Below are 13,319 nucleotides of genomic sequence, written 5' to 3' on the forward strand. Positions count from 1 at the left end.
ACTTAACCATGAGGAGATCTAACTTTTAAATTCAATGTTTGGTTGACACGTACTGAGCAAACTCAGTAAGTCTTATGATGCTGCTGGGTTGCACAGGTACACTGGATCTCCAGAGATGTCAGGTGATACTGATTGTAGTCACACCCAAGTTCAGAAGCCCGATGCTTTGAATGAGTGAGTTTGTTTATTTATTTGGTTAGCAAGCGTCTCCATATCGATTAAACTTTAATTTTGTCCAACATCAATAAACTTGGATTTACTAAACGGAGATTAGTTGTGCAACACAGCTCTGCTTAAAAACACTGATGAATATTGAACTTTGATTAATAAAAAAAAAAAAAATTGAAAGAACACTACTGTATAAAATATCATTGTTTTACTTTAATTTTAACTAAGGGGTCCAAAGCTGAAAAACAAAACAGGTGACTGGAGTGTCCACATACATTCGGCCATGTTTACTACATTTGCCACATTTACAACATGTAGTGTGTGCTTAAAGAATAAACCTGGTGACCTTTTGCATTTTGTTTTATTGTCAACAAATCAAATGACAGAAGCTTCACCCCTGTGTGCTTCTGGGACTACAGACATGGTTTGTCTCTCAGAGTCCAGGACCTCCGTCCTCCGACGACCCCGGTTCAACTCCTGACTCATCACTCACTGTGTTCTTCCGAGAAGCAGGTTTCAGCAGTTTCATTAAAACAAAACAAAACAACACACTCACAGTAACATAAGGAGGTCGGCTGAGGATGTGCCAAAGTCAGTAGTGTACCCAAAAGAAGAAGAAGAAGTGCAACACCCCAAGATGTTTCACTTCTGTAACCTTCAGAGGGTTCACACGAGGGTCTTCTGTGTGGTCAGAGAAACTGCATGAGTGCTGCATGAACTGACCGGGGAGATGGATGTGTTCAACATGCTTTACCAGCCCAAACTCAGGCCAAACTGTGTACAAGAGTCTCTGACCCACTGGAGAACGGGCCAGATCTGCTCATACTCAGACCCGACACCAAATACGTCCACATGTCGGAGTCTGCTTTTTTACGTTTGTCCATGTGGACATGTGGACATGGGACGATGTCTTTGCCTGTTCTGGTCTGGGTTTTTAGAAGCATCACTGTATGTATCTGTGTTGTCAGAAATATTAGCTGCATTGTGTTTTAGGGGCCTCCTCTGTCAAAGACCCAGCCAAAGACTTGACCAGCGCCGGCAGAGAGGCGAGACCAAACCAAGATCTTTCATTCACACTAAATAACAGGACATTTTTGGCATTTCTGTACCAACTACTGTTGCTTCCTTATTGCTTTGATGGATGCAACAACAACAAAAAATGTCTGCTAACCCTTTAAATTAAAGATTTATTAATTTGCTTTTAGGTTTTTAAACGTTTGTGATTGTCTGTGTGAAATCTGTGTGTGTGTGTGTGTGTGGGTGTAATCATCACAACTTTAATCTTCCAAAACATACCCACATTGAATAATAATTTTTTATTTTGTTTTAGTTGCATTCACATCAAAGTCAACATTTACAAAAGGTTAACATGAGTCAGCACAAAGGAAACAATTCAGGTGAACGAATCCAGAGTTACACGTGGCTTCACGTGAAAACCACACACACGACCGTAATGTGAAAAACTGCATTCAGACTTGTTTAGACGCTAAAATCATCAGGACGTGCGGTCTGATTTCAGCGCTGAATGAACTTTATTCTTAATTTTAGAAGAGCAGGAAGCCGCTGAAGGTGATCAGTTTTTCATTGGTGTCGTGAGTCTCACTGTCTCTCTGCTGGTCCCTGAAGGACTCGAGCCAAACCTTCTGTCCAACTGTCAGCTCTAAGACCACGCCCCCAGTCAGCACCTGAAACACAGCACAGCCAATCACAGCGAGGGTTCACCACATCGCTCAGCTGAGTCCGCAGAAACGCAGACTTTGACGCTCTATAACATCACCAGACTTCCTCCTTTGTTCCTGTCATTATTGCTGCCGCCACCAGAGGGCGTTTGCTTTCGTTGCATTTGCTGCAATAGCTACGTATTGATTTCCGCTCCTGATACCTGACGGGTTTCACGGTCCTCAGCACTGAAACTGACCTGATCAGTGTTCCTGTTGTAATCACAGAATCCCAGCCTGTTGTTGGTCGCCCCATTGACTATAGACAGACACATGCTGACCTAAAGAAAAAACACAAGACATCAGCGCGGTTTGATGTTAGCATTTATATGAAGCAGTGCAGCAGTCGTGTGTTACCTTGGCAACAGAGGTGAAGGTGAAGTAATAAACACCAGCTTTTTTGCAGGTGAAGTAACCTGTGGCTGCGCTGAAGTCCCCGTGTGTGTTGACCCCAGCATTCTGGTAGGTCACCACCTGACACACACACACACACACACACACACACACACACAGAACAGATAAATAAGAATCTGATTCAAATGGCACTGGTTACTTTTGCATTGGCACTCCATCGTTCACTGATGGAGTTCACACTGCTGAGGCCCACAGGAAGTGCGGTGTGGTGGGTCTGACAAGCCTGCGCTGTGGTTAACTGGTGATATTTAGCTAACGTTAGCCAACTGGTCTTCAGTGAATAATGTCAGCCTGTCATGGCTGTTATCAGTAATGATAAGACTGTGAATATTACATTAATCCACTGACATGTCTGGATGAAAACCTCATTAGATTTCGACGTTGGGTCTTGTCTTTTAGCTTTTACAAACATGCTGATATCATCATGTCTTTGGCCGACATTCAGTCAACTAAATGCCTTTTAACAAAGAAGCAGAATGATCAATAATGATCATAATTGATAATAATTCAAGTGTGGCCCATGAATTGGGAACACCTCAGTAAACTATCTGAAACTGCTGGCATATGGTGACATTTCTTGTTAAAACAGGAAAAGTAAAACCACAGACTTGGAAATGTTACAGAGAGGAACAGCAGAGGGAGGAGTGACGGACGACGGGCTGAACCTTGCCAAACCGTGGATAACTGGAGTCAGTCCTCGTCCCTGAGAAGGCTCTGTGGGCCTGCTGAAGGGATTGTTGTCCTAGAGGGAACAGACAGACACACAAACCAAGAATAAACACCACTTTTCTTAAGAAAATAATTACCAAGGGTGCAACAGAAAGTGAATCTTTTAACCACAACGAGTCAGTGAAACATCAAGTCGTGCATCCTGGACTTTTCTGCCTGTCAGGTTTTTGTCCGTGTTGTGAGGCCCACTGCACATGTGCACATGTGCAAGTTTCACACGTATGAAGTCTTCATAGTTTCTGAATTCATGACATAAGGAGGAATAGCTGATCTTGTCCAGATGTTTCTCTTATAATTGTGGTCTGCGGTAGAAATGCGTTTGTACGACTCTGCTGTGACAGAAGTGGGCGTATTTATTTAAATATTCCCTTCATCCACTCCTCTTGCAGGTGTAGTTTAGATCAGTTATGACTGTTGTCCAGCCTAACGTTTCTGGTTGGTTGTACATCTTGTCTAAGCTTGCTTCTGTTTGCCCTTTTTAATTTATTCCATTTGTTTAGGTGCTTTCTTATTCTGCCCTGTCACATGCTGTGTGTCATGACATACACATATACACATATATACATATACATACATACACTGTATGTCAGTGTGATATACAGTCAGCATGATTCTGACAGTCAGTATTGGCTTGTATTATTACCTTGGTCGGTGCTCTGCCCATCAGGACCGGGACGTCCGGGCATTCCTGGGAGACCCGGTTTTCCTATTTCTCCACGGTAACCTTTAGGACCCATGTCGCCGTGCTTGCCCCGATTCCCAGTTTCCCCTTTCAGCCTCAGCATGGCGGCCGTATCCACCGGACCGCTGGCCACCACAGCTACAGACAATCAAGTGAAAGATTTAAACTCACAATTCACATGTGAATCTCCACCAACTCCTGAGGGGAATATCTGACACTTCAGCTGCTAAACGCTCCACTGTGTTCACCAACTAGTTGCCAACTGTGTCTGTCTGCTGGTTGTTGCTGAGCATGCAGTGAGTTACAGGTTTTTAGAGATATGAAACAGAAAAGTTGTGACAGCTGAACAGTGAACTCAAACCATAAAGCTTCATAAAGCCCGAGGTGGGGCTGCAGATTCAGGTGACAGTGAAAGTTTGGTTCCTGTGATGTCTAAAGATCTGCAAAGCGCAGCAGGCAGCTGCTCTGTGTTTGCGTATTCCCACAACACTTTTACCTGGCTCTCCCTTCTCTCCCTTCACACCGGCTCGTCCATCTCTGCCGGGGATCCCCGCCTCTCCTGGGCGGCCGTCTGTGCCTCCACAGCCCACATCACATTGACCGGTGGTCAGGAACAAGGCCACGCCCACCAGAACCTCCAGCCTGTGATAACCTCCCATGGTCCGAAATCCTGGACTGAACAGTCAGTGAAGAACTCGAATGTGATGTGAGATACTGAGAAGAAACCTGACTCACAGGTCACGTCTTCTGTATTTAACCCTGGGAATTCATTAGCAGCTACTCCGCTGTTAATGCCACTTGTACCTGACTCATCCAGGGTCTGGATGATACACTGAGTCCAGTATTTGCAGACTTATTAGATTTGCACACGACTGCTTTAAAGGCAACAGTTTTTCTCCAGCAAAAATTAATTTCTGACATTGTGGGGAAGACTTACAAACAATGTTCAAACCTTCATATTGAGAAGTAAAATTTTGGAGGACAGTTTCAGGACTTGAATGTAAAATTTGAGAAATATTTCAAGAGAAATGAAATTACAGGCTGCATTTTTTTGTACTGAGCTGAGTAAAAGTCAAAGATAACACAACTTTATATTCATGGCTGTCTGGAACACAGAAAACTGTTGGAATTATTTCATTTCTAACTTCTTCAACTGTTTGTGTAACGAGTGGTGAGCTCAGACAAGCTCGTTTGCACAACACAAACAAAAAACACAGAATTTATCCAAACTGCTTTAAAAACATATAAAATATGTTGGTGTGAAGACTGAAAAAATAAAGACCCAACATCTCTGGCTGACCGACAACATCCAAACTACAAAGGCTAAAACCTAAAGAGCAGGCATGTGTGGCATCATCAATAATCACATGTAATGATTTCAGTTCAGAATTGAAATAATTCCAAGAAAGATTTTCATCGTTTCACAAAGCCATCCGTTCCGTTTAATTTCTGTGAAATACAACTTGTGTTGAGTTGGAAGTTTGCTTCAGAGAGATAATCACACTGACATTTATTTACGTGTAGTTAAGTTGTTCTACCGTTGGCTGCTGATGACAAAACCAATATTTAACAGAAATGAATGTTGTTTGTTTTACTCACCAGCCGAGTTTTACGTCTCACCAGCAGAGATTTGGAGCTGCAATGAAAGGATGGAATTTCCTCTTTTTGGTGAGCACATCAAGATGTCTTATTAGACTGAAGAGAGACTCACACACACACACACACACACACACACACAGAATACAAAATCAGCAGGGAAACGAAACTCCCGATCTAACAGAAAAAGTTAATCAAAGTGTCTTTAAAAGTCTGCAGACCAACCCAGGACACTAAGGGTCACGTTTCCATGGTAACAATCAATAACTGCTGTCGAGTGGCACCAAATTACAAAAAGGAAGAAAAACATGATGCATATTTTATGGTTTAATTAATGATGTTGTGGAACGAGTGAGGAGAAGAGAAGAAAACATAAAGCAGAGAGGATGTGATTAAGAAAAGAAAACATCCAGAGTCTGACTTTGACGACTCTGTACTGAAATATCCTCCAACAGAGCTGAGCACTTTAACCTAACATTGTTTTTCATAGGTCGAAAAACAAAAAAAACGTAACTCCCAGCAAATTCACTAACAGCTATTCTCAACCACTGGGTCCAAAGTTGCACCTGAGAGCTCCATCCAGTGGGATGTGGAGGCAGTGCTGCTGCCAGATATTTAGCTTATTATTATTATTATTTTCTGTAAATGAGGGAGACGACCCTGAGCACAGTTTATTTATTTATTTGTTTGTTTGTTTATTCATCATGTCTTTTTTTTGGTCATTTATTTGGGAAGATGCTGTGTCCTAAGTGGGCCATAGTTTACAGAAAGCTGAGAACTCCTCTCCTGAAGCCTGTGGAGGTTACTGATAACACAGCGTACTAAAACACACCGCACAGCAGCAACATCTCAGTGACCCCTGAGGTTTCTACCCTCAAGGCTTTTAGACCAAGTGAACAAATCAAAGTTTGCAGAGTGTTTGAGCCGCCCTCATGTGGTCATTTGATGTAACAACAGTGAGCTGACATGGTGAGCAATTTGTTCAATTTTATGTGCAGTCAAATTTCTCGTGCTGAGGTCACAGGTTTTAATAAAGACTGCACTGATCAATGATCCAGTTAAATTAATTTTATATTCCTACATTTTTAAATTTTAATAACATTCATACTCATTCATACTCTTCGTACTCTTTTGTTCCTCGTTGCTTGCTTTTGCTTTAGTATGTTTTATAATCTACAGTTAATGTTTGTCCACACAGAGGACACGTTTAAAGGTTCAAGTTCAAGTGTAAAGTACTGTCAGTTTGTTTTGAATCATGTAAACTTATAGATGGGTGCTTGTCGGTCTCAGGACAGAGTTTGGACATGAATTAGAGTGTAGGACAAATGTCAACCTGTTGGTGACAAATCGCCAAAGTCTTTTTTATCATAACAGTCTCTAAGGTCTAATTGTCTGTCTTGGTGTCTAATAGTCAGTGCAGTCAACCAATGAATCAGGAAATGGAATAAGACACAAGTCTAGGATTTATCTGAGATTAGTTTTATTTTTGTATTTTAACTGTATGTCCAACAGCACGACAGAGCAGAAGGGATTAAAGTCAGTTGGTTCTTGATAAGTCAGTGCAGCAGCACTTAACAACAGACAGCAACAGCAAAGCAGAAAATGAAATATGAATAAGACATTAAAAACAGCACGAAAACATTTCACTTGAAAAAGATACACTGTGTGGCCAAAAGTGTGTGGACACCTCTCACTGTCCACATAAGTGTGCGTTGACTTGGCTGCTTTTCGTGGGCCCAAAATGAAGAGAAATCTTAATTCTTCAACATTCAATGAAATTTTAGACAATAGTGTTATTCCAACGGATTGGCAAAAGTTCTTATTTCCACAACACAATATCCCAATGTACAAAAATAATTTTCTCAGTTTGGTGTGGAAGAACTTGACTGTTCTTCACAGAACCCTGACTTCAACACTGCTGGGATGAACTGGAACACAAACTGCACGCCAGACACTGTGACCCAACACATGTTCAATTAGCTCTGCAAGCACCAGCATCCTAAAGCACACATGGGTGTAGTTTTTGGTTGAACACAATATGTCGTCCATGTAGCGTCAAAGAAAAGTATGCTGAAAGTGAAAAATACGTTATCTTTATTCTCTTGTTACAGAAATCTTGTTTTGTAATATCTTCAGTGGGAATTCATTCAAAGTTCCGATGCATGGAAACAGTTTGTCCGTGAAAGTGTCTGTGAAGGTATGAATGAGTGTGTTCGTATCAGGATCACAGAATGACAGTTTTCCTCTGTTCCAGTCCAAATGAACTCTGATCCTCTGGAGCTTCTTCTTCACTCGGAGAACAGTGGGTGGACATCCTAACAAGCGTGTGCTGTATTTATCGTTGTAGAACTCTACTTGCCAGAAGCCAGATTTGATGCGTCCCTTTTTCTGGACAGACTCTGCCACCATACCAACAAACCAGGCTGTATTGTCTCCAACTTCAACATCCCAAACGTGAATCCCTGAGTTAAAGCTCTCTGAGCCTCGGACAGAGCGATGATAGTCAGTCCTCTCAAGGTTTTCAGGAAGCTGTTGCCTCTCTCCATGTCTCACACTGGTCAGATCTTCAGATAGGATAAATTCTGGGTTGGCAGTGTTTGGATCCAGAATCACAGGAGTGTAGGAGACCACCTCCCTCATCTTGTTCCAGATGTTGAAGGTCAGGTTGCCCAGGTGTTTGGCCACGTCTATCAGAGCTCCTGAGACCAGTTCTGGATCATCCAGCAGGGGGTGCTGCTGGACTCTTTTCACTGCTGCCTTGTAGTTCTGTAGGAATGAGACGTCTTCAGCTCTCAGCTCGTCCTCTGTGGTTCTGATTGTGTCTGAAAGAGCTGCTATCTCTCTGCTCAGAGCCTCAATCTTCTCCTTCATCATCTGACTCTTCTGCTCCTCTTCCTTCCTCAGAGCAGTGATCCTGGCAGTCTCTTCCTCTTGTAGAAACTGGTGAAGCTTCTTAAACTGCTCCTTAATCTGCCTCTCTGTGTGTTGTGCCTGGACTTTAATGTGTTTTGCTGTTTGATCACAGTTTCCTTTGACATATTCGAAGAGCTTCAGTTTCTCCTGTAAAGGATTCAGGGCTTTCTGGAGCTCCTTTTTGTGATCCAGTGCAAATTCATGGATTGGTCTGAATCTGTGGTTGGTGTGTGTTTTGGAGTCTCTGCAGATGAGACACGCCGGCTGCTGGTGGTCCAGACAGAAGAGTTTAAGTTTCTCAGAGTGCAGACTGCAGAGAGCCTCAGACCCGGAGGAAGCTCTCTTTCTCTCCAATATGAAGACCTCACACAGGTTCTTTAATGCCAGGTTACGAGGTGGATCACTCCTTGACGATTTCCTTTTACAAACTGGGCACTCCTGTATAGGTTTCCCTTTCCACCACATCTGCAGACAATCTTTGCAGAAGCTGTGGCTACATGAGAGGACAACTGGATCTTTAAAGATGTCCTGGCACACAGGACAGGAGAGATCCTCTTCGGACTGGAGAGACATTTTCTCAAAGCAAAGTTGAACGCTTCAGGCAGTCTGCAAAACAGGAAGTCAGTCAGTCAAGATACTTCAGGAAGTCTTTTCCCTCTAAATTCACAGCTCGTGAATGCAGTCAGTGGCATGTTAAAGTTGCAGGACTTCCAGTATTTCCAGGTGAAGCTTTCCTCCCTCAGGGGAAGCTTTGGGTCCGGTCTAAAAAAGGTTCTTATCGTCTGTTTCTGGGTGTGTGTGTCCCTTCCTGGTTGCCGAACAACGGTCTGTTTCGTGGTTTGTCTCAGGTGAGCTGGGGGTGGAGCTTTGTCAACCAGTTTGTGTCAAACAGTGAAGTGGAATAAATAAGCCATGAGTTTCCTTTCACATCACGGCACTATAGTAGGTTTTTATTCACCAAGGACAGCGGTACAATAGAAGCAGCACTTTGGCAAATTGTACACCAAGTAGCCTCAGTAATGAAAGAGTGGGACTATTTCTCAGATTTGCTTATGGGTATTTTGGGCTTCTAAAGGATTCGTTACAGTCAGCTACCAGATACTCTGCTCAGTGCTGTTGTGGTTTCCTTTAAACAGCCAGACGTTCAGAGAGTAAAACATACTAGGACTTACCTTTCAAAGTGGAGTCTTGAAATTTAAATACTAAGTCGCAAATGCATCAAAGAAAACCAGGAAGTGCATTTTTATAGGGTCAGTTCTAGCCAGGTCATTTGTTTCAGTAACAGAAAACAGAAAAGTAGCCTCACCTTAGTTGTAATTGTACCTTGGTGACTTTCATGTATTTAGTTGGGGAAAATTGCTGATCAACTTGTGTCACCAAATTAATTATACTGGGTGGCTATTATAACTATATTAAATATAACTTTTGTGGCTGTGGCTAATTTTAGCCTGCTCAAAGAAAAAGTAGGCTACTTGGTGTCTGTTAGCTAACATTTAGGTTGGTGAAGTATGTTCAGTTACATTTACTCAGAGTTACTTAGCAAACTTAGTTACAAATCTGAACACAAACCTTGAATACATTTGAATTTACTCCTGAGCTAATGTTACTATAAGGCACTTACTTTTCATAAAGTCAACAGACACAATTTTATAGTGCTGTATCAAAGATGCCTTCTCATGTTACTTCACTTTGGTGTCATGATTACCCATTCAACTTGACTCGCTAATTTTCCTCAGTATGTCTCAATATGTGTTTTCAGGTGAACAAAAACAGCCCATTCACAAGTCATTACAAATGTTGACTTTTTTTTAATCACAATGAAATGGTAATTTAATCTTTGAGCAAGAAGTGACAATCCTGTAAAATAATTTTAGCTAGCTAGGCTGACTAAAGCTAGCAATAGTGATCCGTTGGCTACCTGAATAAGACGCTAAAAAGCCATAGCACTGCTTTGTTCTCTGACTGTATATTTAAGGCCTGTATAATAATCACAACCCAGAAAGTGTTTAAAACAGTCTGAGATTATAGTCATCATATTAAATGTCAAATTTATTTATTTTTGCTCAGTGTAACATTTGCATTAATCAACATTTCCTAAGCCAACCAAAGCTCTCTAAAAAGAGTCAAAAGTCAATAAAACATGACACACAAAGAGTGGAGGAGCTGCTAACATTTTGTAGTTAAGTATAATACTTAAATAATACACAGTTAAGTCTTGAAAAGAAAACAAAATATCTTAAAATAACCTGTAATTGTTCAATATTCCCACTCAAAAAATGTGTTATATTCTTGCTACATTGTCATCACTGGCTAAGCTGTTTCAGAAAGCTTTGATGGTAATATTTTCAGTTGATTTTTTGTCTTATTACTAAAGTATGGAAACAGCCTTTCTGTGAAAGTGTGTGTGAAAGTGTGTATGAGTGTGTTAGTATCAGGATCACAGAATGACAGTTTTCCTCTGTTCCAGTCCAAATGAACTCTGATCCTCTGGAGCTTCTTCTTCACATGGAGAACAGTGTTGGGATCTGATGGGGAGACTGCTGCATATTTACCATTAGATAAACCTATTCGCCACAAAGAAGAGTTTATGTCTCCCTTTCTTTGGACAGACTCTGCTGCTACTCCCAGGACCCAGCCTGTATTGTCTCCAACCTCGACATCCCAGCTGTGAGTCCCCGAGTCAAAACCCTCTGAGCCCAGGACAATGCGATACAAATCAAACCTCTCAGGGTTTTCAGGAAGTTTCTGCGTCCCTCCATGTCTCACACTGGTCAGATCTTCAGACAGGATGAGTTCTGGATGAGCAGTGTTTGGATCCAGAATCACAGGAGTGTAGGAGACCACCTCCTTCATCTTGTTCCAGATGTTGAAGGTCAGGTTGCCCAGGTGTTTGGCCACGTCTATCAGAGCTCCTGACACCAGCTCTGGATCATCCAGCAGGGGGTGCTGCTGGACTCTTTTCACTGCTGCCTTGTAGTTCTGTAGGAATGAGACGTCTTCAGCTCTCAGCTCGTCCTCTGTGGTTCTGATTGTGTCTGAAAGAGCTGCTATGTCTCTGATCAGAGCCTCAGTCTTCTCCCTGATCACTCTACTTTTGTGCCTTTCTTCCTCCCTCAGAGCAGTGATCCTGGCCTCCTCTTCCTCTTGCAGAAACTGGTGAAGCTTCTTAAACTGCTCCTTAATCTGCCTCTCTGTGTGCCTGGAATGGAATTTAATGTGTTTTGCTGTTTGATCAAAATTTCTTTGGATTTGTTTAAAGAGCTTCAGTTTCTCCTGTAAAGGCTTCAGGGCTTCTTGAAGCTCCTTTTTAAAATCCTGCGCAGCTTCATCAGTTGGTCTGAATCTGTGGTTGGTGTGTGTTTTAGAGTCTCTGCAGACGACACACACTGGTTGCTGGTGGTCCAGACAGAAGAGTTTGAGTTTCTCAGAGTGCAGACTGCAGAGAGCCTCAGACTTTGCTGAAGCTCTCTGATCTCTCTCCAGTAAAAAGTCTTCACACAGGTTCTTTAATGCCAGGTTACGAGGTGGATCACTCAACACGTATATTTTCTTACAAAGCGGACATTCCTTAACTGATTTATCCCTCCAAAATGTATGCACGCAGGCTTTACAGAAGCTGTGGCTACATGAGAGGACAACTGGGTCATTAAAGATGTCAGTGCAGACAGGACAGGAGAGATCCTTCTCTGAACAGGAGGCCATTTTCTCTTCAAATGGAGTGCAGGCAGGCAGAATGTCGAAGGCGGTTGGTTGTGTTTCTCCTCCCAGTTGTAACCGACTGTAAGTTCCCTCAGTTACTTTCACTTTGGTTCAGTTTTTTTTGGTCAGTAGCACGTTGAAGAGGAAGTAGTCAACATTTAATTTTCTCTCTTGCCTCAGTTAGGAAGATTACTGCTGTCACGTCTTTCAGAATGTCCTTGTGTCTTCGAGTGAGAAATGCAGGAAACAAATGCTACTTCCTGTTCGTCACAGAGGAGGTGGAGCTGGATGAGGTGGTAAGAGATGGATCTTCGTCAGGCCGTCAACATGTTTCCATTTGTGGAGACAGACTGTTGAGGAGGGTGAAAGATAAATGTGATTAATATGAAGTGTCACGCTTCTTTGAGATTGCCTCACTATATCAGCATTCCTCTAATGGGAAGAGTGCAAATAAAAGATGGCGAGTTCTAACCTGTCGGCTTGCTGTGTTTTGCTTAAATAGAAAAAATATATCAAACCAAATTAACTTACATTGTCATTCCCATTGTCATGGTTTTTATTTGCACTCTGGCATCGCAAACTGACGTGATGTAAAAACTGTGAAAAAAGAAAAACAAGGACACAACAACAAATGCACCATCAAGTTACTTCTAAAATCACAACTGTTTTTATTTATTACTTCATAAAAAATTACATATACATCAACTGTAGCTGAATGGTTCTTAGTTGGGAATAGCACAGTTTGAATAAAAGAGATCCAAAAATTGTGACGCGTTACGTTTTTGTGACTTTATGAGACAGACAATCCAGCATTTAAACTCACTTCGCCGTGTGATTGGCCAGCTGCGCAAAGATGAAACAGGTGGAGAACTTCGCCAGGAATCAGTCGAATCAGAGCAGAAATGATGGCTGAATGCTGGACTTGCACTTACTTTATCAGGTGGGCACAAGCATGGCTCCAAATGAATAATAATGTTGCTCTTTTTCTTAGGGATGTGTAAATAAGCGACTTTGTTTGCTGAATTGTTTGCCATACAAAATTAAAATGTGTCACAGTCATGTTTACAACCTCTGCTCTGCTGCCCCCAAGTGGCCAAAACAAATCAGGCATTGCAGATTTAAGGAATTACTGATTGAGTAGTTTTAATGCAGTGCTACTCAGCAGCTGGAGGCCTGCCTGCGAGCTGATGAGTGATTCATTAATGCAGTAACTGGTCATTTTCTACTTCTATTACTCCAGTTGTCCTGTAATTTAGGAACTACTTAGATGTGATTCATCATCTAAACTGTTCCTGAGTCATTCTCACTTGTACCTTCTTAACTATTATCAAAGGTTGCAATAAACTCAAATAATCCTTCACAGCCCCTCTGAATTGATATTTTGCCAGCCTCTCACTACA

The 13,319-nt window shown here is 42.0% G+C and overlaps 3 protein-coding genes across 3 annotated transcripts; all 3 read right to left on the reverse strand.

The window, feature by feature from the left end:
- Nucleotides 1-1,465: 1,465 nt before the first annotated feature.
- On the reverse strand, nucleotides 1,466-5,467 carry LOC124056962 (complement C1q subcomponent subunit A-like). The gene is made up of 7 exons (XM_046384951.1): nucleotides 5,311-5,467; nucleotides 4,208-4,386; nucleotides 3,673-3,849; nucleotides 2,966-3,042; nucleotides 2,244-2,360; nucleotides 2,087-2,167; nucleotides 1,466-1,853 (listed from the first exon to the last, which is right to left on the reverse strand). Exons 2-7 carry the CDS (start codon nucleotides 4,368-4,370, stop codon nucleotides 1,713-1,715), a joined length of 756 nt encoding a protein of 251 aa, XP_046240907.1. The 5' UTR covers nucleotides 4,371-4,386; nucleotides 5,311-5,467; the 3' UTR covers nucleotides 1,466-1,712.
- Nucleotides 5,468-6,770: 1,303 nt separating this feature from the next.
- On the reverse strand, nucleotides 6,771-9,068 carry LOC124056960 (zinc-binding protein A33-like). The gene has a single exon (XM_046384949.1). The coding sequence runs from the start codon at nucleotides 8,791-8,793 to the stop codon at nucleotides 7,402-7,404; it is 1,392 nt and encodes a 463-aa protein (XP_046240905.1). The 5' UTR covers nucleotides 8,794-9,068; the 3' UTR covers nucleotides 6,771-7,401.
- A 90-nt stretch (nucleotides 9,069-9,158) lies between these two features.
- Nucleotides 9,159-12,200, reverse strand: LOC124056961 (nuclear factor 7, ovary-like). The gene has a single exon (XM_046384950.1). It carries the CDS (start codon nucleotides 11,920-11,922, stop codon nucleotides 10,531-10,533), a length of 1,392 nt encoding a protein of 463 aa, XP_046240906.1. The 5' UTR covers nucleotides 11,923-12,200; the 3' UTR covers nucleotides 9,159-10,530.
- Nucleotides 12,201-13,319: the final 1,119 nt, after the last annotated feature.

This window comes from Scatophagus argus, chromosome 3 (genome assembly GCF_020382885.2).
Source record: "Scatophagus argus isolate fScaArg1 chromosome 3, fScaArg1.pri, whole genome shotgun sequence".
NCBI lineage: Eukaryota > Metazoa > Chordata > Actinopteri > Scatophagidae > Scatophagus > Scatophagus argus.